This window comes from Mya arenaria, chromosome 17 (genome assembly GCF_026914265.1).
Source record: "Mya arenaria isolate MELC-2E11 chromosome 17, ASM2691426v1".
NCBI classification, from domain to species: domain Eukaryota; kingdom Metazoa; phylum Mollusca; class Bivalvia; order Myida; family Myidae; genus Mya; species Mya arenaria.
In genome coordinates this window covers 35,002,789-35,030,275 of record NC_069138.1, presented here as the reverse complement: position 1 = coordinate 35,030,275, position 27,487 = coordinate 35,002,789, and the positions used below count along the sequence as shown (strand labels likewise).

Below are 27,487 nucleotides of genomic sequence, written 5' to 3'. Positions count from 1 at the left end.
TCAGATCCGTTCAAGAAATCCAGTCTGTGAATGGAGTGAACAAGTCCCTGGAACATATTTATTCCAGTGTCCATAGCAACAGTCCTGTGACTTCAGTGCCTATACCTAAATCAGTGCCTGATGACCAATCAGAACACTCAAATAGGTCATGTGATCCAAAACCACCAATCAGAGTCATTTCACCAGCATACTTAAATGGTTCAAAGAAAACTTCTCAACTTTCTCAAAGCAAAACAGACAAAAATAGTAATTACAAATACGCATCAAACAAAGTGAAAGATATGGACTCAAGATTTCCCAGGGAAACTAGATCCATGTCTCCAAAAGGAGAGTATTTGAAAGATAAACTTCCAGTCAGAGTTGTTTCCCTTGAACATGTTGGTGATGAGGGTTGTTATGCCAAGATTGAGAAAGGGCCGATAAAAAAGCACTGTGCTTTTGATGGAAACTGTGATTTAGGGCTGCACTTTCACTGTTATGGCAAGAGGCAAAGTGGTGCTAGTGATGAAAAAGATACTGACGTGAGAGAACGTTTACTAAATGGCAACAATGTTGAGGACAAAAACAAGAAAAACAAGAAAAATGTGGTAGATGACAATTTCCTTTCTGAGGAAGAGATTCAACTTGAGGTAGAAAGTGCACAATTGTATTAGTGGGTAATAGTGTCTTTAAATGAAAAAATATGTGCAATTTCCCAGATTGAATGCTTAATTCTGTCACATTTATGTTCAGCATAATCCTAGTATATATTGATATTGGTACATTTATTTTGTTAATAATACTCAAACAATTACAATAGAAAATGAATACAAAAAGCTGTTCCAGGATTATGCTCAGCCATGTTCTTGCTTACAGTCCTTGCAATGTGTTCAGGATGCTGAGATTACTATATGGTGTTCCGAGTGGCTCAAAAGTTTACTATCAACAAGAGTAAGACAAAAGATACAACTACAGTTTAGGCTATAAATAGAATACAACAACAGTCATACATTACAGCTGAAGCTATATCCATAGCTATAATTAAAATCAATCTGTAGTGAATATACAGCAGTAGCTGGTGGCCTTTGTCAAATAAACGTATGAAATTGAATTGAATACAGCAGTAGCTGTATTTCGGCGCCAGACGATAAGCTATAGCTTTTTTTCATTGTTCTTGCTTTACTTGAAAATACAACAACAGCTACACACTACAGCCATGGCTATAAATAAACAGCTGTAGCTGTATGCCAGCTGTAACTGTATGCTCTATATTCTATCGGTCAATGTTGTAATTTTGTAACTTTTGGGCCACTCACTACACCATATTACTGGGTATTAAAAACTGTTGTTTTTTTTTAGTTTATTTGATTTGTAATTAATTTCATATACATTATATACATCTCTGATCATGTTAGTGCTCATTTACAAGAAATAGAAGTTTTATCTGTATATCCATTTTAGAATGGTATTATTATTGTTTACATTCTCATTTTACATGAACTTTTTCATTCAGGCATGTCTTTTTGAGATTGCAAAATTGTGCATTGTTTAAATGTATGTATATAGGCTGTGATAACATTATTTTGTATACTATTGACTTGTTTTGATCAGATGTTATAGTTTGTATTTATTGATTATTGACACAGTTATTTATTGTCAAGGTTAATTTATTTCTGGACATGAGAAAGGTTTTGGGCTTCTTTTAGCCCACCAGTGTATGGATACAACCTAGTTTTGAAGTAATCAACAAGTTTTATACAGTCATCCAGATAAGACTTTTGTATGAAAAAGCTCAAATTCTTTCATTATTGCTTGGCATCAAATTTTTTGAAACAAGCCCTGCTGTATAAAATCCAGAATTTGAGCAAGCCAGGAAAGCATTTTACCAGTACAGGGCTTATGTTCTTGTGCTAATTTCAACCAGTTTATGAAGCTTTAAATTAAATGAATTGTTTATAAGAAACATGTATGTTGTAGTTTGCATGCATTACTATAAACAGATTTCCCAATTAACTGGGACATGAATTAAGTATCATTCAATCAAGAGTTATGGTACCCGATTAAAAACTTGCACAAAGCTGTTAATGAACCAGGTAACATCTCTCTTCATTTAATCAAGTTCAAATTATTGCCTTAAGTACATGTCAGGCAAAATGACATATACGCAAAATCCATTAAGATTGGCCTCGTTAATTACCTACTTTGTTTTACCAAAGAATGTATTTAATTTTATTCCATGTGCGTTTGCTTATCAAGGGTTAGCATGTGACTAGTAAATATCTACATTAGTTCAACAGTTGAGTTTTAATATCAGGGTGCTTCCACATCATGTCAATTAATTTTTGTAGCAGTGAAAAAGTGCAGCTTCTTTTTTCAAACAGCTGGTTTTCTGTTCAATTCAAAACAGTGTTTCAGTGCATGTACATCCCACTTATTTACATAAATTATTTTTTGATGAGCATAATATATTGATAAGATCATGTAATAGGTAATTCAATGCCTGCTTCATGTAAAATAATGGTTGTTGAAAAGTGATTATTTTTGTACTTTCAAGAGAATTCAATAAAATACTCCTCAATCACAAATGACTCCAGTTTTGTTTTTAATAAATCAAAATAACTGGTAATTATGTTTCCAAAAGCCAAAAATGTCTGTTTTGTTCTAGTCGAGTTGATTCACCACATACTATTACACATATTACAACCTCAACATACCCCCTCGTATGGACAGCATTTCATTCTAGTTATCAGCCTGCTTTGCATGGCATATATTTAAGGGTAGTCCTTTGCATCAGATTTATGTCCTCTTACAATATAGGTTGCAGTATCAAAATTCACTCTCATATCACATTCACCTATCATGTCCATTCTTTGAATTGAGGCAGTATTCATACTTCAGAATCAGTATAATATTATGTGCGTGGATGCATCTGTCCATCTAATGTTGGCTATCAGGGCTGTCACTCCGCAATGCATTGGGAGATTTGAAAACATTGGCACAAATGTTCACCAGGAGTATCTGGTGTCGCGGGCAAGATGCAGGTCCATCACATTTGGGAAACTGGTCATAACTCCTGCTTTTTTGTGTCAGTGTTTAAATACGACCTAGTATTATGGTATAATAAGAGTATTTTGACACAAATGTTCAACATAAGAAGCCAGCATGTCACTTGCAACCCTGTCTGTAGGTCAAAGGGAACACTTGAAAAACATAGGCCAAAATTTCTTTGATCTGGCTTGTCCAGACTTTGCTAAATTTTGAATAACAAGCATCAGTCAATCTTAGTATCGCATAATATTAACATTGGTCGCAGTACTCATCAAATTATCTAAGCTGATAAAGGTTGTTGATTGACCAAAATTCCAATGTACATACTCGGACATGTCCGATTGAAAACAGTTTGAAGAAAACTTCTTGGATGGATCAAGTCTGCATGTGCTTGCAAAAGGTATGTGATTATCGATCCAATGTTGAACTTTTTCAAAGTTGTAGATAACTTTCCTGAAGTATTTGCATCTTTAATTTCAATAAATTGCGATCCAGCAGCTGCAGCAGACATGTTTGTCTACTAGCACGAATTCTAACAGCATTGGACTGGCGAATAGTCATGTGATAATTTGCCAGGTGACTAACTACCGAATTTCTCCCAAGTTTTACGGAACCACTGTGAAATGGGCTATGCTGACCATAGGAAGGGGGTATGTTGAGGTTGTAATATGAGTAACACTCCAATAGTTGTAGCCCGGAATGATATTCAGGTTTTCTCAAGGTAATCCCCCGGTACAAACAAAATTGTTCCGTTCTAGTATACACGTTATTTTGGAAACAACAGAATCATTGATCTGCTACATTAAATTCAATAGCTTGTATTTCACCTTTTTGTTTGTACCGCCAGGGGATGACCCAGTTATGTGAACTCTGAGTAAAATATATTATCTTCAATCTCTACGATCGTCACATATGGCAATACACGTTGGCTCATGAATAAATAACACAAATATGTAGCAAAATAATGAAAATACAACACTGAGATAATTTGAATTTACAAACAAATCAACTTCGATCTTTATTGAAACAGCCCCTAAAGGGTTGTACTCAATCTAGTTCTTATCCTTAGACATGCCTCAGTGATTCAATTCGGTCTTGTCCAATTAATTATACAGTCAAATCACTCAGATTCTACTCTTAAATTTAAGATCGATCCAAGTTGTTTATTGAATATGGCGCCTGGACTTATTATTCAAAACAATTATTTCTTCCTTTTAATTTCAATTACTTATTTAATTGGGAACCCTAAAACCAAGAATCCACTTGATCATATTAAGGTGAAGCCTATATTGGCTGTTGGCGCTACAATAAGGGTTTAATGTGAAACAAGGACAAATACATAGGCTACCTAGATTTTATTTCTGCTGCTATCCATTTAGAAGTGGCAGTTCCATCTACATAACACATTCACTTAACAACACATTGTGATAAAATCGTTCGCATGATCTCGGGTAAACATAAATAAAGGTCAGATACAAAAACAATATAGTCACAATCCTTTCCAAGGAATGGTTACCCAATGCAATTTGATGATGAAATAATGTAAAAATGATGATGATTGTAATTATAATGATGATGATGGAGGTGATGATGATTGATTATAATGGTCACTGATTGGTGATGATTGATTATAATGGTCAATGATTGATAATGATGATGATGATAATGGTCATTAACTGATGATGCGAATTAACTAATCATGATGATGATTATGTTGAGCCAAATAAACATGAAATTACTTTTGACTGACAGAGGTAACTTCTGGTACTTATATGAAGATCTGATGCAACAAATGACTTAAATACACACAGGAGAGAAGCCATACAAGTATGAGGACCTGAATCATTTGCGAAAAAAACCTTAAAGATATGCCATACATCATTATTATATATATATAAATATAATAAGAAGTCATATAATTATTATTTAGAAATATAATAAAAATACTTTTTTTTTAATTTAATAACACACCTGTCTGACAGTCAATTAAAAAAGAATTATGAGTATGGTAAAATAACATGAAGGATGAGATGAATGCATTGATACCAGTATATAAGAATGAATATTGAGAATTTTGATGTCACATGAATCATTGTACATTTTTTATATTTAACACAAGTCTTGTCAAGTGCAATTTCAATATAAGTCCACCTGCAAAAATTGAACTGTTAACTTATAAACTGGGGCATAATGTAGCATCTGTCTCCATTCTGCTTTAGAGGCCCGGTTTCCCAGGTAATGGTGTAATGTAACTGTTGAGCGTACAGTAAGGTATGATCTATCCTTCATCCTCTCCCTCATCGTCCTCACCACCTTCGTCATCCTCCTCTCCCTCCTGAAATCATGAGTACCACATTAGTCAATAAACTGCCATATAGGCCTTTAATAAATAAGAGTTTTTCCAAGAAAAAGAAGTTCCAAGTACGGTACTTTGTGTCATGCAAGAACTTCTGACACCAGTTTAAAAATGTTTAACACTTTTTTTATCGTAAGGTCGAGCCAAGTTTTGTTGACCCAATCACATGACTGTATAATGATATAACAGCCTTCAATTAGTTAATAATGGTGTCAGGAAATTACACTCCTATATCAGAAACTTTTTTTTCATCTCTGCTGTCAGTGAGAGAGTTCAAGTATCATCATTTACACCTCATAACATGTATTATAATTCTGGTCCCTTGCTTGACAAAGCCAGTACAACAGTTCCTCTTATTTTAACAGTATTTGATTCAAAATCAGTAAGAATTTTTGAAAACAACAAAAATTGGTACCAGTATCTACATCCTTATCATTAAATTTCTTTGCTGTGGAATCACTTCGATTGGAGTTTGGTATGGTGTTAAGTAAATAATTTAAGTGAATTTGGTGATGGTGGTGGAAGTAAACAATTAAAGTGAATTTGGTGATGGTGGTGGAAGTAAACAATTAAAGTGAATTTGGTGATGATGGTGGGCTTAACAATTATTGCATCTGGTTGAAAAAGACACACTTCAATGTGGGTTTAAAGACAATGGGCCCATTGTTCAGATCATTATAAAAGTTAACAAATGATTTAACCTTCCAGAGAATTTAAGATTTGAAAGTTAATTTCAAATCTTTGATTCTCTGGAAGTTTAATGGATAAACATGTAATCTGCTGTATTTCCAACAAAATTATAGACAACTGCAGGGATAATTCTATGTCATATTTTTAATGAGAGAATTGCTCCCATTTGTCCAGAATAGGTGAGAGAATTTTAATTTCAGTGAGATTTTTATAATACATGGATTGCAGTGATAAACACAATGGATAACAGTAACTTGTTTCATGAATATCAAAATATTAACAAATTTACAATATATAGATATAATATATATACACTTGTTTGCCTAGAAGGAAACACTTGTTAACAAGTCAGATAGCATGGACATTTATACTCATTATACTTCAGTTGAGCAAAAAATAGGATTTAGCCCTTTTTGCTGAAAGGTGCATTGACTTTTTTCGGGAAATGAAGGCTTTCCATTGTTGTTTTTCATCTGAACCTGGTATTTTATTTTGGTCCAGAGGTTTTTTTCAAGAAATGCAAACGTGACTACGATGCTTTATTATGTAAAACAACAAAAGGGAAAAGGCACAAAATACACAAACTGCGATCAAGCGCGAGAATATCTCACATTTATGTGATTTGGATGCGATTTGAGCGATTTTTATGCGAGAAATCACGGAAATCGCTTACTAGAATTATCCCTGCAACTGTTTCAGCTGTACTCATTTTGAGCACATTATCAAAAATTTCATGTTTAAAAGTTAATTAATGACATTGACAATATAAACAAAGTTTTGAACTATCTGTCTATTCTAGATAAAGGAATGTTCCACAACACAAAAATTTAAACCAATTTGCAAAATCGGATGCAAATACTATGCGTTATTTATATTTGCAGATATTGCAAATCGAATGGCATTCCCTGTCACTTCAATACATGATCAAAGTAACTGTGAAAAAATGAATGACAAAATAAACCAGATTAGAATTAAAAACAGTAATATTTTGTGTACAATGAAGCCTTTGTATCACATGATAAAAATACTCTTGCAATTTTATTATTTTCCAAAATCTTGCCATTTCCCAAAGTCTGAATGTGGAAAGCACATGTGGTTCACCAATATCTACCAAAATCGGTACCTAGATATACTAATGCTCACCTCATCTGGATCCTCCCCCTCAAGACCATCCTCATCCTCCTCCTCATCAATATCCTCGAGATCTTCCTCACCACCAGTTCCCATACCACCCTCCTCGTCAATTTCAGAAGCCTGCAAGTGATAAGGTTTTTATATATCATTTAGATATTCCCTTCCACTAGTTTCAATCCCACCCTTCGTATCTAAGAAGCCTTCCATCAAATTATAAAAGTATTGTATGCATCTGCCAATTTAATTTATCTCGCTTGTTTTTAAAACATAAACATTAATTATCCTCGAGATCTTTTCATCCCTGCCAGTTCCTGTCGACCCTCCTAATTGCAGATATTTGAAAAAACATTTAAACCAACTTTGAATTTCAGATATGAACACTTTGAATAAGTTAATTATAAATCAAATAATGTTGTTCTTAAAAGATTCCCAAGGCTGCTCCAAATTTAAATAGCTGGCCTGGCCACCAAGACTGCTACTTCAATCAGATCCTAACAAAACGCATAGCATCTAGGGAGATTTTCGCACACATTGTCTCTGCACCTACCAGGTAGTACTGTAGAGGGTTTGGCCAAATATCATCCTTGATCACCTCTCCCAGTTCGTCTGCGCCAGCATCACCATGGTCAGAAAACCAGCAAAAGAAAGACTCCTGGTCCTCGGGGCTGCGTTTCCGGCCTCCCTTGGCAGGTGAGGTAGCTTTTTTTGTCAAATCCTGAAGGGATGAAACAGCTTCCTTATAAATGGTTTAATACAAATACCATCAATTTGCTCTTGTCAAGGCAGAACTATGCCTTAAGGTTTGGACACAACACATGGGTTTGAACAAACTAAATTTCACAGAGATCCCCAAGGGACACCACAAATTAAAATAAAGTATCCCATGACAAATTGAAACATTATAAGCTCTCTTTTCGTTTTAATCCGATTCATTATCAGTGATTTATTGGAGGATTATTTTTTACTGCCTGTACCTTGCAAATTGGGGGAAAAACGTCGACTTTAGGAAAAATACAAAATCGGGCCAAAATGGCTAATATAATGGCAAATATACATGTTTTAACTTTTTTATGCATACATGATGCTGTGAAAGAGTAAGTCTTGTCAAGATTTTGTTTATATTTCAAGAAATTCATTGCTTTTTTAATCATAAATGTCATCTGCATTTATCAAATTGGGATTTTTTTTTTATAAAATTTTGGGAAACAGCCTTTAGAAGGCATTAAATTGCATAAAAAAAAATCACTGATTATGTCCTGTATATAATATCATTCCAAGTTGCAATGTATGATATTGTTGAATAAAATATGTTTTAACTAAGTGTGCCATATTGAAGTCAGGAGTCCATTTAACCTTCTGTGCTTAATGTTTGTCCATTTATTATTCTGTTCCACCATAGTTTTCTGCTTCTTCAATTTAACATGTATTTTGGGTTCCTATTAATCTTTCTGTTAAAAGAATTATGGTGTCCTAATGGGACACCTGACTTGGGAACATCTGGTGTACCTCCATGAAATGTGGTGTCTTCGGGATCCCAGGACACCAGAAGTGTCGAGTGCTTATCATAGATAATACAATGATTTTGGGCTTGTTGCTGAATATTCCGATGTCGATGACGTCTCCCAGAGTTGCACATAATTGTTAGTATTATCTTACAGTATTGATATAGAATAACCACTCACCTTGCCCGCACACCATTTGATGGGTGTTGACTTTGATGAAGGCTCTCCAGTGTCGTTCAAGTGAAATTCTTTAGAGATGACGTCATTCTCAAAATACTGGTTTTGGTCGAAGTACTGCAATTAAAAGATCCGGTGTTTAAAATTCATTTCTGGTTTCTTGCAGTAATATGCTGTAAAGCAATGCAATATTCCATATCTACAGCAATATTTAAAGCAATAGCAAGAACTAAAAGTATTTTATTGAACTAGAGATAAGGTGACATCAGCAACTTGTTTTCATCTCTGCTCTCAGTGAGAAGGGTTCAAGTGTCATCATGATTATCATTTCTATGTTAGCTGTGTATTCCTGTCTGAGTACCTATTTTTTCTCAAAAACATGTACATCATCAGATTGCACTGTTTAAAAATAATATGTGTATTAATTTATGCACGAGACTCACAACTTATACCCTGGACCCATTTCTGACTTGGAAGAAAGTCCAAGGGACGCATTCTATCAAATTTCAAAACAAGTAACTGGTTGTACTCACGAAGTTGATCTTGTATCCTGACTTGATGTCCTCGAACTCCTGTACCTCCACCTTGGTGAGGAATTGTAATGCCTCCTCATCCTCCTCGTTAAGCAGGGCAGACACCTGTGGGTGGTTCACGAACTGACCCGAGTTAAGGTTTAAATTTACAGTACGAATGTTTGTTGCTTTAAATTCACCAGCTCAAGCACAGACAGGTGAATTTGAGTGAACTTCAATGCTTAGATTAACTATTTACTAAAAAAATGCAATTCTACTGAAACCATGCATAAAAGCTATACTCTAAAGTATAAGTTGTGTTACACACCACCAATAACAGAGCAAAACATGTCTCATTTTGTTTGAAGTTGTGTTAAGATATATTACAGTCACATGTCCCTAAGTGTAAGTTATGTTACACACAACTAATAACAGAGCAAAACATGTCTCATTTTACCAAAAGTTGTGTATTGATATAATGAAGTCACATGTTAAGTGTACCATTTTATTGACTTTCACACCAGGGGGTGTATACACCAACTGATAAGCCTTAAGGTGATGAGTAATTGCAACAAGCTTAGTAGGTAATTTATATTTAGGGCTATATGACTGAATTTTTTAGCCCAGTTTCAAGTTTGCTGAACAGAGAAAAGTTTCTTTTACAGCGCATGGGCTCTTAGACACGCACAAAGAACATCTGATGGAAAATTTATGGTACTTTGTGATAATCTTGGTACATGATCATGCATGATTTTCAGAACAAAGACTTAGAAATTTATCATCAGAAACTTGTTTTCATCCCAGCATTCAGTGAGAAGGGTTCAAGTGTCATCATTCGAATTATACTAAATTCTGGTAAACCACAATAGTTCAAATCAATAAAACACAAATTACCGGTAATTTAAACCAGACCATCAGAAACTTGTTTTCATCCCTGCATTCAGTGAGAGAGTTCAAGTGTCATCATTGAAATTCTGGCACAAAAATCATCATAATAGTTCAAATCACAAAAAAAAATGTCAGCGGTTGAAAGTTTGTTGACAAACAATTATCAGACATCTTGTTCAGGTTTTTCTTTAGCTATTCACTTAAAAAATAAGGACTTAAATTATAAAATCACTCGTGTCCCGAAAGATTACATGAATGGGGAGTTTTGGGTGCAACTCTGGATCCCAGGACCCTGTTTGTGCCAAACCCTGATTATTTTACCAGGTTAAATTGACTCATCAGAAACTTATTTTCATCTCTGCATTCAGTGAGAGAGTTCAAAGTGTCATCATTCAAATTTTGACAAAGAACCAAAGGTTACCATAATTATTTTTTTGGTTATTATAATTTCCAAGGTATTCAAAAAGTACAAGTCAATTGATTACTGTGAACAAATTGAAACTTAATACTCCTAATTAGTCATCAGAAACTTGTTTTCATCCCTGCATTCAGTGAGAAGGGTTCAAGTGTCATCATTCAAATATTCATAAATCACAATGCTTGTGGTTACTGCCAGAAGGAAACTAAGCAACATTAAAATAAAGATTTAAGTACAAAAGTCCCTCAGGCTCTACCAAACTTATGATTCCCATCTAGCAATTTAAACTTTGAAATATAATGGATAATATCACCAATAAATAATGCATTTTAGATTTTACAACAATTAAAACTTATTTCTAAATAAGCCTTGACATCAGTAACTTTTTTCATCCTTAGGCCTAAAAAAAAAAAATTGTTTGGTTAGGGTTACATCCTTAAAAAAAATAGGTAGGGTAGGTAGGCTTTTTATTTTTTTTTATTTTTTTTTTTTATTAGGTTTTATATAAGAAAATAATTTTCATCATTGGAGAATGGTGTTAAAGCTATCTTCTGTATAAGCATTTAAGGTTTAAACTTAATATTAAAAAGCAATTTAAAAAAAAAAAACGAGATTTTTTTTTTTTTTTAATTTTTCATTTTTTTTTTTTCAAATTGACTATAAAAACGGTAGGGTCGGCGCCTATTCCGTAGGTAGGGTCGGGTAACCCGAACCAAATGTATTTTTTTTTTAGGCCTTACATGCAGTGAGTTCAAGTATCACCTTTCAAATATTGATAAACCACAATAGACAATGCCTGCGGTCCATGCCAGAAGGTAACCAAGAGATATTAAATTATATATTAAGGATCTGTCTGAAGTCATTCTGACATTTACTCGAATTTAACAGTGTTCGAAATTCGCGGTAGCCCGATAGCCCGAGGCTACCAAATTTCAGCTGGGGCTACCGATTTTCCACAGAAACTAGCCCGACCGGGCTACCGTTTTTTCCTTGTGATTTAAAAAAAAACTGCCAATTAAACGTGTTACGCATCGTGTTTTTTTATATGCAAAGCCTTATTATTCAAGAATGCGTCCTTCAAGGCGACTGGAGTGACAACGGCGTAGTCGGATTCGCCGAAATTTACGATGATAAAAAGCTAATTGCTCTGCTATTCAGGGCTCAAGCCATGTGCTCAATGTTTGTTTATTTAATCAATAAATATAAACATATGTCAAAATTAATTAACGCCAAAAGTGACAAGTAATTATCGATCAGTTTCTAACCAGTAACTGCGTCTAATAGCAGCAGTCAAACTCTATGACGTCATTGAAACTCCGCCCATTATGTAAATTAACGGATAAAGTCGGCAGTTTTTGACAACAACGATGGCTATGAAAATCAACAATGCTAAAATAGCAATATCAACATTGATATTTTGTTTATTTCATTTAAATATATTTTATTTATTAGCTAAAATAAAAAGAAAGATATTGAAGTTTTTAATGCGAACAGAACATAAAACATTCTACAAAAGTTGTCTGAAATGCGGAGGAAACAGGTGCCCGCTTACTTCCTGACAAATTTAATCAAAGTGAAAGGAGAACTGTCGGATATAGTTAACTCGTTGTCTGTGTACAGTACAGTAGGGTTTTACGTGTTGTATTTTATACCTTTGAATAGCTTTGCCATTAATTTTTAAAGAACAATTATAGGAATATTGGCAATATGAACATCCATATATTTTTGTTGATATTTGTGAAACTTGAAAGTGAAACTGAAAGTTGAAAAGAGAAAAATGTCATTGCACAATCGCTGGTGCATATCGGATTTGACAAAGATGCATTGGATAACAGAACTTACAGTACATGCATAACTCTTTCCATTAAATAAATGATATGTTCAGAAAATATTTTTCTCTTTTTTCTCGTAATACCTTTTTGAAAACTTTATTAGTTAATGAACTTTTGATGACTACACTAATATAAGTATGACTATAATTTATTTTTGACACATTGTTCAGATTGGGGAGCATTTATTGATACTGTATGAGCGTGCTAGATTAGATGATCGGACTCGTTGCGGAATCGTAATTAAACTTCCAAAAATTATTCCGAACGAGTGAAATTTTTAAGTGTTTAAGTTTGGGCTAGTGAAATTGGTTTCGGGCGAGTAAAATTTCCTATCTGGTAGCCCGAATGGGCTAGTGGATTCAAAGCCGAATTTCGTACACTGGTATAAATGATTTTCATGAAAAAATAATACATGTTCTTAATCCAATTAACAGTTTTACACCACATCGGGGTTCATGTATTTTGTATTTTAATTTAAATGTTGTTACAACAATTTCAAAATGCACATCAAATTAGCTCATCAGAAACTCGTTTTCATCCCTGCGTTCAGTGAGAAGGGTTCAAGTGTCATCATTTATTTTTTTGCAAGAAATAAAAGTTTTTATATCAAATTAAAACATTCTGTTCAGTTCTTAACTGTTTCCAGACAATCATTCCCGACACACAGTCTACTTATCATGTATAACTCCATTTAATACTCGTGGCAAATGACAGTAGAATCATCTGATCATATTTATGAAATATTGATGAAGTAAAATCCGGATTTTTGATTTGATGCCCAAGACGCACACACTGCAGGCAATATGGAAATAGCCGAGAAAATAAGGATGCATATGAATATTCACGCAGTACAAGTTTCGCTAACCTTTTTCCATGATAGTTTGTAAAGAAATAGGAATAATGTAGTATTGGTTTAGACGATGCAGGATAAAATGCATCAAATGAAACTTTGTAACAATTAAACAATTATCAAACTTACTCATCAGAAACTTTTTTCATCCCTGCTTTCAGTGAGAGAGTTCAAGTGTCATCATTTATTTTTTTGCAAGAAATAAAAGTTTTTAAATCAAATTAAAACATTCTGTTCAGTTCTTAACTGTTTCCAGACAATCATTCCCGATACACAGTCTACTTATCATGTATAACTCCATTTAATACTCGTGGCAAATGAGAGTAGAATCATCTGATCATATTTATGAAATATTGATGAAGTAAAATCCGGATTTTTGATTTGATGCCCAAGACGCACACACTGCAGGCAATATGGAAATAGCCGAGAAAATAAGGATGCATATGAATATTCACGCAGTACAAGTTTCGCTAACCTTTTTCCATGATAGTTTGTAAAGAAATAGGAATAATGTAGTATTGGTTTAGACGATGCAGGATAAAATGCATCAAATGAAACTTTGTAACAATTAAACAATTATCAAACTTACTCATCAGAAACTTTTTTTCATCCCTGCTTTCAGTGAGAGAGTTCAAGTGTCATCATTTATTTTTTTGCAAGAAATAAAAGTTTTTAAATCAAATTAAAACATTCTGTTCAGTTCTTAACTGTTTCCAGACAATCATTCCCGATACACAGTCTACTTATCATGTATAACTCCATTTAATACTCGTGGCAAATGAGAGTAGAATCATCTGATCATATTTATGAAATATTGATGAAGTAAAATCCGGATTTTTGATTTGATGCCCAAGACGCACACACTGCAGGCAATATGGAAATAGCCGAGAAAATAAGGATGCATATGAATATTCACGCAGTACAAGTTTCGCTAACCTTTTTCCATGATAGTTTGTAAAGAAATAGGAATAATGTAGTATTGGTTTAGACGATGCAGGATAAAATGCATCAAATGAAACTTTGTAACAATTAAACAATTATCAAACTTACTCATCAGAAACTTTTTTTCATCCCTGCTTTCAGTGAGAGAGTTCAAGTGTCATCATTTATTTTTTTGCAAGAAATAAAAGTTTTTATATCAAATTAAAACATTCTGTTCAGTTCTTAACTGTTTCCAGACAATCATTCCCGATACACAGTCTACTTATCATGTATAACTCCATTTAATACTCGTGGCAAATGACAGTAGAATCATCTGATCATATTTATGAAATATTGATGAAGTAAAATCCGGATTTTTGATTTGATGCCCAAGACGCACACACTGCAGGCAATATGGAAATAGCCGAGAAAATAAGGATGCATATGAATATTCATGCAGTACAAGTTTTGCTAACCTTTTTCCATGATAGTTTGTAAAGAAATAGGAATAATGTAGTATTGGTTTAGACGATGCAGGATAAAATGCATCAAATGAAACTTTGTAACAATTAAACGATTATCAAACTTACTCATCAGAAACTTTTTTTCATCCCTGCTTTCAGTGAGAGAGTTCAAGTGTCATCATTTAAATTTTGATAGAACCCACAATATAAATAATGTTTTTTCCTATTTTATCAGATCAACATTAAATTAGCGCATCAGAAACTTGTTTTCATCTCCGCATTCAGTGAGAGAGTTCAAAGTGTCATCATCTAAACAAAAAAAAAAAAAATATTCAAACAACAATACTTTTAACTAGAGCACCAACTAGTCAGAAGTCTTGGCAAAGTATGCAAGGATACAGCAGTCACCCAGAAGTTGGGTATTTTAGCAATGAGATCAGATCGCTTCTGGAAAAATGGCTGTCTTAATTTGTTGTATTTCTGTTCAACTTTTAAAATCTCTTCACTCGCTTGTTCGTTCAGTCGGTCGATTTCGTTCTGGACCTCGTCAATTTGCTCAATGGCCTCCTGTTGTTCTTTGTCTGCAAATGTAACATTTACAGTGGGGAATACAAGATAGCTCTTACTAAACATGTGTTTACCCTAACATTTTGGGATGATTTTCAGGGCCTTTTTGATGGGAAAACTGCTTCATTTTAACAAAAATCAGAAAATCAATTTTGTCCTACAAATGAACAAAAAACTTTAAAAGAAAAAAATGAAATGATTTATAAGGTTTGTTCCTTTCATAACGCCCAATATTTTCAATACAAATTCATGGGGGGGGGGGGGGGGGGGGGGGGGGGGGGGGGTATCAAGAGAAAAAAATGAGAATAAATATTTTCAAAATTTGCTGCTCAGGCATCACACCACAGTTCTGCAATAAATGCAGTCTAAACTTTAGTACCAAGAACACAAAAAAAATCTAAATAATATGGCCTTAATCTAGTAATACTTTATTAGAAAATATAACCGTTATAAATTAAAAATGCAAAAACACGATTTTCTTTGTTTTTTCTTTGGGTTTATAACGCCATGTGTTTTGTGACGTCATTTAACAATTTTTCAAACGCTACTTTCGGTTTGATAAAATCTACAAATGATCTCTTTTTTCGATGAAAAATACCAGTGATTGTTAAAAGCAAAAGGCAAAATCAGTATAAACCATTCAAACGCATGTTTTTTGCCGGATCCGACCCAACACCTAAGTTATCTTTTACTACACGACCAAAAACAAAAGAAATCGTGGTCGTCGTTTTCTCGTTCAGAAGCCATCTCTATTTGTCGAACGATTTTTGAAGTACCTACACGCCTAGGTCCACAAAATGTTGTTAAGAAAATCAAGAAATAGGATAATGTAAGGATTTCAATCAATTTAAGCACTTACCGGCCTGTTCATCGGCATTTTCAGCCCCGTTCTTTTCTTCGGTCTTAGCTTGTTTAGCAGCGGTAGCCATCTTTTCGCGAAAGAGAATGAAGTGGGCATGCGCGCTGTGAAATTTCGCATTTGGCGGCACTGAGCGGAAAGAGATCGTGAAATTCCGATTTTTGTGACAACCAATGATATTGTTCGGCAAGAAACGCTGAAACACGGATTGCGATTTTGTAGACCGGTTACCTGAATGAAAATTATTTAATTTACCGATAGCGCCAATCTGTAAATAGATTTATACACTGTAGACAAACTATCTCGCTATAGATCTAGGAATAATATATTCTGTCCGTTTCCATTATTTTTTTAAAACGGCATACGACGAAAAAATGGTATGTTTAATATATTTACCTTATTAAAAAAAATAGACTGGCTTATTTGAATAGAACGTCTCTTTCTCAGTCGTGGGTGCGGGGTTGATTTTCGTGTAAACCTCATAAAAATGAAATCCACTAATATCTTCTTTTTTAACAAATCATTTTCTTTATTGTACACAAATTGGAATATGCTTCATAAATGACTGATAAATTCAAATTTTATTGAAAATGATAAAAAATGTAGAAATTTTAGTTCTAACCGGTTTTGAAAAATGATTAGAAATCGACGCGAAATCCAATTTTGTAGAATTGAAATCCACTCATAGCCATGATAGGGCATCTATTCTTTTAAAAAAATATTGAACATACATTGGAAGATGCTACAAACTTTTGTTTTATTGCATAAATGTAAGACAAGATAATATGGGGATTGACGATTTCAAAATACACATAAGAAAGGCGAAATCAGTCCGAAAAAAATAGCATTATAAAAATACAGAAACTTGATGGGTGTCGATTTATTCCCAGAATTGGTTAGTGCCAGATCAGTACAATATCTGAAATGGGCTGGACGATTATCCCGATATCTGGTCAGAAATGGCTACTGATCTAATGACCCAGTACGTTTACGGGCTGTCAATACTAATAATAGCTGTCAGTTATGGAGTAACTAGCCAGTCCTAGGCAATTATAGGACACACATCTGTCGGTAATGGTCAGTAACGGGCTGCATCGGGCCAGTGACCATTCCGGTAATGACCCGAACACGAACGTCGTTATTTGAATTAAGGTTAGCTAACCTACCCCCGTGCACCCGACTCCATTCTAGATCCGCAAGTGAATATTTAACTTTGTATTAATTTGATAACATGTAAACAAGGTATTTCCTCCTTTTGTTCGAAATTCAACTGTCAAGGGACTGCGGCTCATTTCACCTTGAGAAAAATTAAATGCGTTCTTCGTTATAGTTGAAAAAACAAACACGCACGCACGCACGCACGCACGCACACACACACACCCGTTGTATATAAATCTTATCATCAGATAACTAGTCGTACAAGGGTGCTAATGAAAATCAAATCAACACCACTTTCGCTACCTCCACCACTTGTCTTCGCGCACGTGGGGTAAGGTCGCACAAATGCTACGTGACGCTGGCTGGGAGACGTGTGTCATTAGCCACTTAAAGTAGATCATATTTGTTTTACAAACAATCACTATTACGCTTCGGAATTATTCGCCGTTATATTTTAATGATGAATGATTATCCAAATAACACTGGTTAGAAACAAATCGTGCAAGAGTTATATATCTCTAAAAATAGAACTAACTTCAATGGTCTGTCCATTAAGTTGGACTAGGAATAAAAACACGGCGTCGCGTTCTTTGTAATAACCTCAATGTCGTTAATTCATAAAGCCTGGGATAACGCGAGTTATCAATCTAAAATGAACACGATAAAAAGGGTCATTTATGGCACGGCACTGTAATCAATATATGTACTCGCTGCCATTCTTACTACATACAGAAACTATAATATAACTGCACATAGTCATGCTTTTTTACAAATTTGCATGTAACGAGTGTTTAAAGTACATCAGATTCAGTCGTTTCCAAAGCAGCAGTGTGGGTACACTGGTCGCCGACAGGCTCCATTCCATCCAGTGCGCGATAAATGATGTGTTTCAGTATGATGAACGCCATATTATTAACGACCTCGTCAATTTCTACTTCGTCTTCGTAGTTTTTCAATGGGAATATATTGTTACGAGATATGCCGAGCAAAGACGAAGCAGTGTCCACAGCCTCTTTCACATCACTGTTCTTGTATACACGGGAAGCATCTTTGCACAATTTGTCCACTTTTGTAAGAACGACGACGCTTGGAATCCCTGTAATTTCAAAGTATTTCTTTTTTCTGATAATCAATAATAATGTTGCATTTAAAACATCACATCGAATGCAAAGGGAACTCAGTCACTTGAGCAAAGTTTGTCGAAGATGATGTTAAAGGCCAACTATATATTACGTGTAATGCCTTAATAAAATATTGAATTGAATGTTTAATGTGTTCCCTTGTATCGCTATTAGAGAAACGCAGTTATGTTGCCCTTGGTGATTCAAGGCTATAGTTATTGCCCTACGGTACAAGACAATCTGATATGAAACTTATTACAACAAAAAACACACACTAAAATCTACCTTTCTCTTCCATCAGTTCCTTTTGACTGACAATTTTCTTAAATATTCCACGTCTGTCATCTTCTAGATCTGCTGCTGCAATCACAAACACTCCACATCTGACTTTGTCCCCCGGCTTTGGGCTCACAACAAAGTCACCAGAGTCCGTCTGGATGTGCTCCCGGTCGGAAAACTGTTCATAAAAGAGTTTGTTAACTTGAAATTAAATGCTTAAACTTTTAGTTTTTAACACGATGTTGTTGCTAGCATCCTATCACAAAAAGGATAATCAAAATAATCTCTTGGTCAATACTAAATAACAGAACAGAACAGAACAGAAAATATATTAAGACGTATCAACAAAGCATCGTCTTTATACATATAGGTACAAATATACTGTTGCCAGGTGTCAAAATATATACTATGAATTCTTTAAATATATTTATATAAATAAAAGGCATGTTCTGAAGCTATAGACGACAGATAAATAACCATACAAGTATTTCAAGTTAACAAAATTAATGCAGTGTGAAAAAAAATCAACATTCGTTTTTATTATGGGGAATTGAATAACCTGTATATATATATATATATATTTCAATTATTCCAAATTTGTGTCAAATATTTAAATTTTCTGTCTTGTCAGCTATAGAGTCAGTTATTTATCAACGTAAACGTAAAACGTAATAAACATTGAAATAGCATTTCATAATAGATTTTTCGTAGTTAAAAATAACATCGATACATGCATAACATACTATGATAGTATATAGAAATACGTTGTTCTTTTTCAGTCCTATTATACCTTATACCTTACTATTAATACCTTAAAATTCTCTTTAATGTGGCCATCCAGTATGTAGTTGCACTCGATTGCATCAGGTCCGAAGTCCTCCGAGTATCCGGAAGTGTCACACAGTCGGATTGGTAAGCAATATCCAAAATTCGTCCGAGGAATAAACGATGTGTACTGAAATAGTGCATTGCAACGCGAGAAGCAAATTCGAATGGTTTTGCAGTATGTGAATAGTAAGGAGCTACTTAAAGTTTCACTCTCACAAATATTGTCAGTTTTGACGCTTTTTATTTTTTGTCTCATAATCAGCTTATTTTGGCATCAATGTTGTCATTTCAATCATATTCGACACCTCACAATCGAACAGACCTCAATTGTTTGGTAAACTGCCGAAACTTTCATTTTTCTATTAGATACTCTTTTAGCCATAAAACACATGAATTTTGTTTAACGTCAATTGGATAAACTGCGATCTGATCTTTAATCAGCAGTCTTATATTACTGGTTTCCAGAGATTAACGAACGCATTGGCTCATTCAAAGACGAAACAAGTTGTCAAAACGATCAATCTGTGAGAGTGCAGCTTTAATGTAAACACAATTGAATACATATATTTATTTTACATTTATTTCATTTGAATGCGACCCAGTTTTCATCTACGAACAAAAGTGTATAAAAATGGATTGATCAACATAAACATGAGCGTGACATAAATTAATATCAAGTAAATGTCTACATGTATGATCTTTAAAAAGGACGGGCAGCATTATGGTTTTGACAAACAACAACTTCAAGCACTATCTTTTTTGGCATAACAGCATTTTTCAGTATTAGAGTATCAACATGAACTGTAAGATATTATCTGTAAACGCTGTGATTTATTTATGTATATTGTACCGTACATTAATGTGTCCCTTCTTTGTGTATAAATTTAAAAGCTTTAAAGCGGTCCGTATATCAATGTATTTGAATAAAAAAAACAGTTTGTATGACGTCAGCGGTCTAAATCATGTTTTTAGTCGGTCCGGACCCCGCCAAAAACATAACATGGACCGCTAACTTCATATAATATGGACCGCTGACGTCATAAAAACTGGTGAGTGCTGCTTGCAATTTTCACAACGACATTGTTGTCGCAAGTAAACACTATTAGATGTATTCAATAAAACACATCAAAAGCGAAAGAAATATAACACACCACTTCAGGTCATATGGCATTGTGGGGTATTTCCTAAAACATCAGTGAATATACAATTGAAAAGTTGACTGTACATACGCTTCCGATAAAACAAAAATTCGATGTACATTTTCAATGTATTTGAGCCCTTAATTATATTGTTTTAAGCCATTTTTAGGTCATTATCAAACACATTTTAAATTGCAACTTTGTAAACAAACTATCCCTAACTATTGCATATCGGAATACAGTAGATTGAGATGTTGCAGTATAAAAACATTATATTAATCACTCTAACACGATTTTACGCGAGAGTGTGGTCTTGTATTTTGGGAGAAACTAGAGTACACGGAGAGCACCCACATGTCCGGCTTGGTGACCACATACCAAACTCACATTAGCACAGGCCGGGGATCAAACCCGGGTCGCCCAGGTGAGAAGCGAATGCGCTAATCACTGCGCTAACAAGTCAAGTCAAGTCAACACATTTATTCACTCAAATTCATGCACAACATGAAAAAATTGAGGTAATTGATAAAGATAATACATTTCAGCTAACCGAACAAACCATTTACTTTGGTGACAGGGCATGTGGTGCAACGCCTAAGAAAATACCCAAAGGACTTACAAAACACCGTCATTGGAGGAATAATCAATTTTGGCGACGATGGAACACATTTTTTTAGCAATACCTTATTAATGACTTGGAACCAAATATATTATATAAACAAACATTATACGCTGTGGTTTAATAGAAAGATGTTTAAAAAATCACGTAATTTTAGAATGTTCGTGGCCTCGCGACATGAAAAATAGTCCACCATATCATGGTTTAATTAGTGGCCTCGGATTCAGAAACACCAGTTTAAAGTCATTTTTCATACATCACCAATTTGCTGAAGACTCCATTTTCATCAATAATGACATATACATTTATTCTATATTCGGGCAATTTTCCACATTTTATAAATGGCTTTATACTGGCGTCAAATTTGTATCAATTATTTGAAACTAGTTGCTTCTATAGTATCGTCGATAAGTGAAGCATACACCACAAATAGTCTAAAATAATAGACGTGTTATACGGGATTCTTCCAATCCCTAACGTCTAAACGGGAATGTGCAAAAAACGGGGGTGTTTTAAAAATATTGAAATTGTTTTAAGTGAAGTATTTTATGGTTGAAATTGATCATAAAGAGTTATATTCATATTTTACCATGTAAGTGAAATGTTATTTTGCACAAAACAAGCATTTAGTGCATTAAAACAAGTTGTTTACCTTTCCAATAAAACGAAAGCTGATTGACACAGACAACAATTATGCGAAGGGGAACAACTCGATACAATCGTAATAGCTCGGCCTCCTCCGACAAAGCTTCGAGATAGACCTCGTTATACAATCGTAACAACTCGGCCATGGCCGAAATGTTCCGAGCGATTTAAAACTGTGCCCTAAAGCCTTGCAGGTGCCCTTCATGTATATATCGTTATGTTTTGACAGAATGAAATGAAAAAAAGCCGTCAAACTCATAATTATAAGTTGGATATTTATTTTTTTGTGTACGGAACTAATATAAAATAACATTATCTGGTAATATTTCTTGTTTTTATGATATTTTATAGACGCTATATGCTTTAACCCGGAATCCTGATCGGAACAACTACCCACTTTTGATACTAAACAATTTGTACGTGAAGGATTTGCCATATCAAAAATCTAAAAAAAATCCGTCAACGTACAATTATTTGGACTAACACCACAAACAGCAAAGGGTGGAACCAGGAATCGACGCCAACATACAGGGGGTGTAACTTAGGGGAGCGTCCTCTTGACGTGCGCCCCTCACTCAGATCAGAAATTTAAAACGGGAAAAATATAGGCCGTGGGGTGTCGCGGTACTCCCCAAATTAACTTTTATGGACATCGGTTAACATTAGCGAAGGTTGCATCATTCATGAACGGAAAACGAAAGTAGGTTAATATTGAATAAATCATTTCTTACACCATCTTAACGTTTGGCAAACGTCACTCAAATACAAAGGAATAACTATGTAACAAATAATACAAACTAATTAAAACGATGACACAAACTTAATTTGTCGCATATCATTTTTTAATTGTATTTTTCGTACTTCACACCTCCTTCTGCGTAGAAAAAAGGGGAGTTATTACTATCTCCCGGGACCTGGGACTGATAATCAGAAAAAAACGGGACTTATGATATCCGTCCCGGTCGGGACTGACCAATAAAGAATATACATATATATGCCGGGATCGCTACAGTCGGGACCTTTTCCCCGGGACGGAAACAACAAAGTGATATATCCCGGGATTGCTACGGCGTAAGCTCGGTGGTTAAACACCCGCTTCAGAAACAATAAAGTGATTTATCCCGGGACCGCCCCGGAATCACGGTGATAAAACATCCGCTTCGGATGCGAAGGTCCCCGGATAAATGCGGGACTGTTTCACACCAAAAGACGTGCAATATGGTAGCAGTTGCTCGCTTGCCTGGCGTTAAGCATTGGAAGGTAGTACAAAGAAGCTTGTAGTACTTAGTACTGGGTCAACTCACAGGTTAAAAAGTTGTTTCCTGTGTTAACACATTTACTTTGACCGCTCACTTATAATCATTCTTTGTCCATTTTATACTACAACTGGTAATACTGTTTGAGGTGGGGTTTTTTCTCAAATAAGTTTGATCCTTAAGGTGTCAAACATTGACCAAGTTCATATGCAATTGCCTGACCACTTATTCTCAAGCATGTTTTACCCCTCCCTTTTCAAATGCGTATAACATCTCCTTTGATTTTCGCAAACAATCATATTGTTTTATTTATTCTAGAGTTAAGGTCCATAAACTTGAAATTCTTCGCAAAATTCACTTTAGTAGACAATGCCATACAATCAGGACCATTTTTCGATTACATCCCTTCACCAAGCAATGTTTGACTAGCAATGGCACACTGATGACAGCTGCATTGTACTGTTTTGTCTATGTTATTACAAAAATGTATTACAGAACAGAACATAATGTTTATTTAACTTAAGCATATACAGCTCATCGTTTTAAACACAGAATGAAAACAATGAAAAAAGCATGCATGTGATAAATAAGTAATGCATGTAACAAGTAAATAATGCATATGGATGTTTTGGTAACTACACCAACAATACATATGCTATAGATCACGCTTTGGCAAACACATACAAAACATCTCTAACACATGGGGCACCTACTCCAACCGGCTCCTCATGTCCCTCGTGCACGCCTTACACACATGTGGGTGTGGCCATTCGGAACTTTTCGTGGCCATTTTCCATCGAGAACAACCTCGGACGTATGCCGGTTTATCAGTAGAAACAGATCGTAACATTTTAAACAATACTACTAAATAATAGTAGCGTTTTAACGTATATTGTGTATTATTTAGTTTAAATTGATTGCCATTGAAGAGTATGATTGCATAAATAAGATTCCCAACAGTAAAGTCGTAACGTTTAACTACATACATTTTGTAATTGAAATCTCTACGCGATCTTTTGCATTGTAGTGAAATGTAAAGATTACTGGTATTCTTAACCGGCCATATACACATATATACAGGTTCGATAACCTGCTGCATTACTACAAAAATAATAATCGTCTTCCGGGAGAGACGTTAAATAGGGGTCCCATGTGACAGAGCTGTACACTGGTGCACGTTAAAGAACCGGGGAAGCTCTAACCTGTGTAACAATCTGTATCTGCACTATGTTCCAACCTAAAATGACTAACACTCTCATCTGAGCACTCGCCGAATGGCACCCCTAATTAAGTCTACTGCAAATAGTAGTGCTTTGTTTCTTTTTACATTTTTTCTAAAATTACTCCATGTGTTTAAAGAACATCAGATTCGGTCGTTTCCAAAGCAGCAGTGTGGGTACACTGGTCGCCGACAGGCTCCATTCCATCCAGTGCGCGATAAATGATGTGTTTCAGTATGGTGAACGCCATATTATTAACGACCTCGTCAATCTCTACCTCGTCTTCGTAGTTTTTCAAAGGAAATATATTGTTACGAGATATGCCGAGCAAAGACGAAGCTGTGTCCACAGCCTCTTTCACATCACTGCTCTTGTATACATGGGAAGCATCTTTGCACAATTTGTCCACTTTTGTAAGAACAACAACGCTTGGAATCCCTGTAATTTCAATGTATGGCTTTTTAGTTTTTACTGAGAACAATAAACAATACCGATGTTGCATTTAAAACATCACATCGAATGCGAAGGGAACTCAGTCACATGAACAAGATTGGTAAAAGATGATGTTAAATCCAAATAAAATCTTAATGTACGCCTAAATAAAATATTGAATAGAATAATCAATGTGTGACCTTGTATCGTTATTAAGAGAAACGCGGCTACGTCGCCATTGGTGATTGAAGGCTATATATATTGTCCCTTTGGTGCATGACAATCCGAAATGAAATTTATTACAAAAAACATTCTTTAAAAATCTACCTTTTTCCTCCATCAGTTCCTTTTGACTGACAATTTTTTTAAATATTCCACGTCTGTCATCGTCTAGATCTGTCGCTGCGATCACAAACACCCCACATCTGACTTTGTCCCCCGGCTTTGGGCTCACAACAAAGTCAGCAGAGTCCGTCTGGATGTGCTCCCGGTCAGGAAACTGTTCATAAAAGTGTTTGTTAACTTTCAATCAAATGCTTAAAGTTTCATTTTTTAAGACGACGTTCTTGCTATTATCCTATCACAAAAAGGATAAGCAAAATCATCTGTTGGTCAATACTAATTAACAGAACAGAACATGTTATCAAGACGTGGATCGACTTAATACTCATGTGTATACATATATTCTTGCCACGGGTGTCTACAAATATAATACAACTCATAGTTAATATAAATACATGTAAAGTGAATGTTCTAATGGTATAAACTACATATAAATAAATTATTATAAACATGTATGTGTTTTTGTTCACAAAGGCAGTGAGAAAAATCAATGTAACTTAGTTCCATTAACTTGTATTATTAGTAATTGAATGTTTTCATTATATATTTACAAATATCCAAATGTATGTTGAAGTTGAAACCAGTTATTTATGAAACTGAAACACCGATGGGTTAACATAGAAATGACGTTTCATATAGGGTTTTCGTGGTTGAAAATAACATCTACATATTCTGTAAAATAACATGTACGATTAATTAATATGATTACACTTTATTATTTTGCGGCCCTATTAAACACCTTAAAATTCTCTTTAATGTGGCCATCCAGTAAGTAATTGCACTCGATTGCATCAGGTCCGAGGTCCTCCGAGTATCCGGAAGTGTCACACAGTCGGATTGGTAAGCAATATCCAGATTTCGTCCGTGGAATAAACGATGTGTACTGAAATAAAGCTTTGCAATGTGAAAGCAAAGTCGAATGGTAATGCAGTGTGAGAACATAAAGAGAAACCCAAAAGCAGTAAAGTTTGATTTATAACACATCTATTTCATTTTAAAGGCATTGTTTAAGGAATGTTTGGCATGATAATTCCCTGCTGTGCACCCCTCGTTTATTGTACTGGTCTCACAGCAGGTGTCATTTCCTGTGTATATGTTTATTGGTTCAGGGTCATTTAGAGTTGATAATCTCATAATACCTATCGAATTCTTGAACATACAATATATTTGAATTATTAACAATTTAAACAGACTATAAATATGTATATATAACTGATATATTTCAATCTACTTTAAATGTAATATCCATTTTATGAGGCATCATGTATAATCATATTAATGGGCTATTCTATATAGCATATCACATTATTCTTATTCTAAAGCATTGTTATAATAATCTGATTATTATTTGAAAAAGTAAACCTAAAAAATAACATTAGCTTATCATTATATCATTTCTATAATACAACCTCCAGAACTGCACAGCAGATCTTATATATGATAGATAGCAGCCAGCAATTATGATAAAGATCAATACACATAAGTTGTGTACTATACACGGATATGTTTTTTTAAAGTAGACTACCAGCAACAACAACCTTATTTGGTATAAGGTCTTTTGAGGTATAAAAGTATCAACATCTACTGTAAAAACTATCGGTAAACGCTTCAATTTATTTAATTATGACTCCACATCGGCCATCACCTTCTGGATATTTATTTACCCGCATCTTGAATCTATATCAACAAGCACCGTATCTTGGCATTTACTTACCCTTCTTGTGACACTGTGCCTTCCAGTGCCACAGATAGCCTTTTGTACAATTCGCCCCAAAACCGCGGAGCAGGAAGTGTTGATAAAGCTCGATTTTCCGCTTCCAACTGGACCCAGCAAAAGAATCCGATTTTCGATCCAGGCTGATCTTTATCTAGTTTCAGTGACGATATCTCATCAATAAAACCGTCCACTGTCTTTGAAAAAACTCTGATAATAAATCAAAGGATGACACAAACCAAAGGTTTGGCTATATCAAGTCTGGAATGGGTGAATTCTGATGCATTCTATATACATTTTTTTACTGCGATATTTTAATAAAAAAAGTTCACTTCGATTTTTTTAAAGGCAGCCATGCCTTCAACAATTTACCTGATAACACATATTATTACAAGAACATCATGTTCCTTCATTGAACATATTATTACCAGAACAACGTGTTCCCTAATTGAACATATTGTTACCAGATCATCATGTTCCCTCGAAGAATATATTGTTACCAAAACGTGTTCCCTCATTGATCATACTGTTACCAGA

The 27,487-nt window shown here is 34.6% G+C and overlaps 4 protein-coding genes across 9 annotated transcripts in view; 1 reads left to right on the top strand and 3 right to left on the bottom strand.

Moving 5' to 3' along the window:
- LOC128224573 (hemicentin-1-like) overlaps nt 1-2,564 on the top strand; it is a 39,825-nt gene extending 37,261 nt beyond the window's left edge. For all 6 annotated transcript variants that reach the window (XM_052934472.1, XM_052934466.1, XM_052934471.1 and 3 more), the window contains one exon: nt 5-2,564. In XM_052934472.1, coding sequence (XP_052790432.1) covers nt 5-653 — 649 coding nt within the window. In that variant the 3' untranslated portion in view covers nt 654-2,564. The remainder of the gene's footprint in view (nt 1-4) is intronic.
- Nucleotides 2,565-4,367: 1,803 nt separating this feature from the next.
- On the bottom strand, nt 4,368-16,356 carry LOC128224220 (protein SET-like). Its single transcript, XM_052934007.1, has 7 exons — nt 16,198-16,356; nt 15,171-15,352; nt 9,420-9,542; nt 8,890-9,003; nt 7,755-7,922; nt 7,217-7,327; nt 4,368-5,362 (listed from the first exon to the last, which is right to left on the bottom strand). The coding sequence occupies exons 1-7, from the start codon at nt 16,265-16,267 to the stop codon at nt 5,306-5,308; spliced, it is 825 nt and encodes a 274-aa protein (XP_052789967.1). The 5' UTR covers nt 16,268-16,356; the 3' UTR covers nt 4,368-5,305.
- A 1,654-nt stretch (nt 16,357-18,010) lies between these two features.
- LOC128224268 (interferon-induced protein 44-like) lies at nt 18,011-22,533 on the bottom strand. The gene is made up of 3 exons (XM_052934072.1): nt 19,567-22,533; nt 18,762-18,933; nt 18,011-18,451 (listed from the first exon to the last, which is right to left on the bottom strand). Exons 1-3 carry the CDS (start codon nt 19,837-19,839, stop codon nt 18,147-18,149), a joined length of 750 nt encoding a protein of 249 aa, XP_052790032.1. The 5' UTR covers nt 19,840-22,533; the 3' UTR covers nt 18,011-18,146.
- A 2,062-nt stretch (nt 22,534-24,595) lies between these two features.
- LOC128223418 (uncharacterized) lies at nt 24,596-26,906 on the bottom strand. Its single transcript, XM_052932698.1, has 3 exons — nt 26,901-26,906; nt 25,222-25,393; nt 24,596-24,900 (listed from the first exon to the last, which is right to left on the bottom strand). The coding sequence occupies exons 1-3, from the start codon at nt 26,904-26,906 to the stop codon at nt 24,596-24,598; spliced, it is 483 nt and encodes a 160-aa protein (XP_052788658.1).
- Nucleotides 26,907-27,487: the final 581 nt, after the last annotated feature.

Bases quoted from the DNA above. Each gene is read 5' to 3' on its own strand.
- LOC128224220 (XM_052934007.1), bottom strand. From the start codon at position 16,267: ATGGCTACCGCTGCTAAACAAGCTAAGACCGAAGAAAAGAACGGGGCT. The intron at 9,543-15,170 runs GTATCCTTGCAT...AACTCGGGTCAG, and splicing joins CCAACTTCTGGGTGACTGCT to TTCGTGAACCACCCACAGGT. The intron at 9,004-9,419 runs GTGAGTACAACC...TTTTAATTGCAG, and splicing joins CAGGATACAAGATCAACTTC to TACTTCGACCAAAACCAGTA.
- LOC128224268 (XM_052934072.1), bottom strand. From the start codon at position 19,839: ATGAGACAAAAAATAAAAAGCGTCAAAACTGACAATATTTGTGAGAGT. The intron at 18,934-19,566 runs GTATTAATAGTA...TTTTATGAACAG, and splicing joins ACATTAAAGAGAATTTTAAG to TTTTCCGACCGGGAGCACAT. The intron at 18,452-18,761 runs GTAGATTTTAGT...TTGAAATTACAG, and splicing joins GGAACTGATGGAAGAGAAAG to GGATTCCAAGCGTCGTCGTT.
- LOC128223418 (XM_052932698.1), bottom strand. The intron at 24,901-25,221 runs GTAGATTTTTAA...TTGAAATTACAG, and splicing joins GGAACTGATGGAGGAAAAAG to GGATTCCAAGCGTTGTTGTT.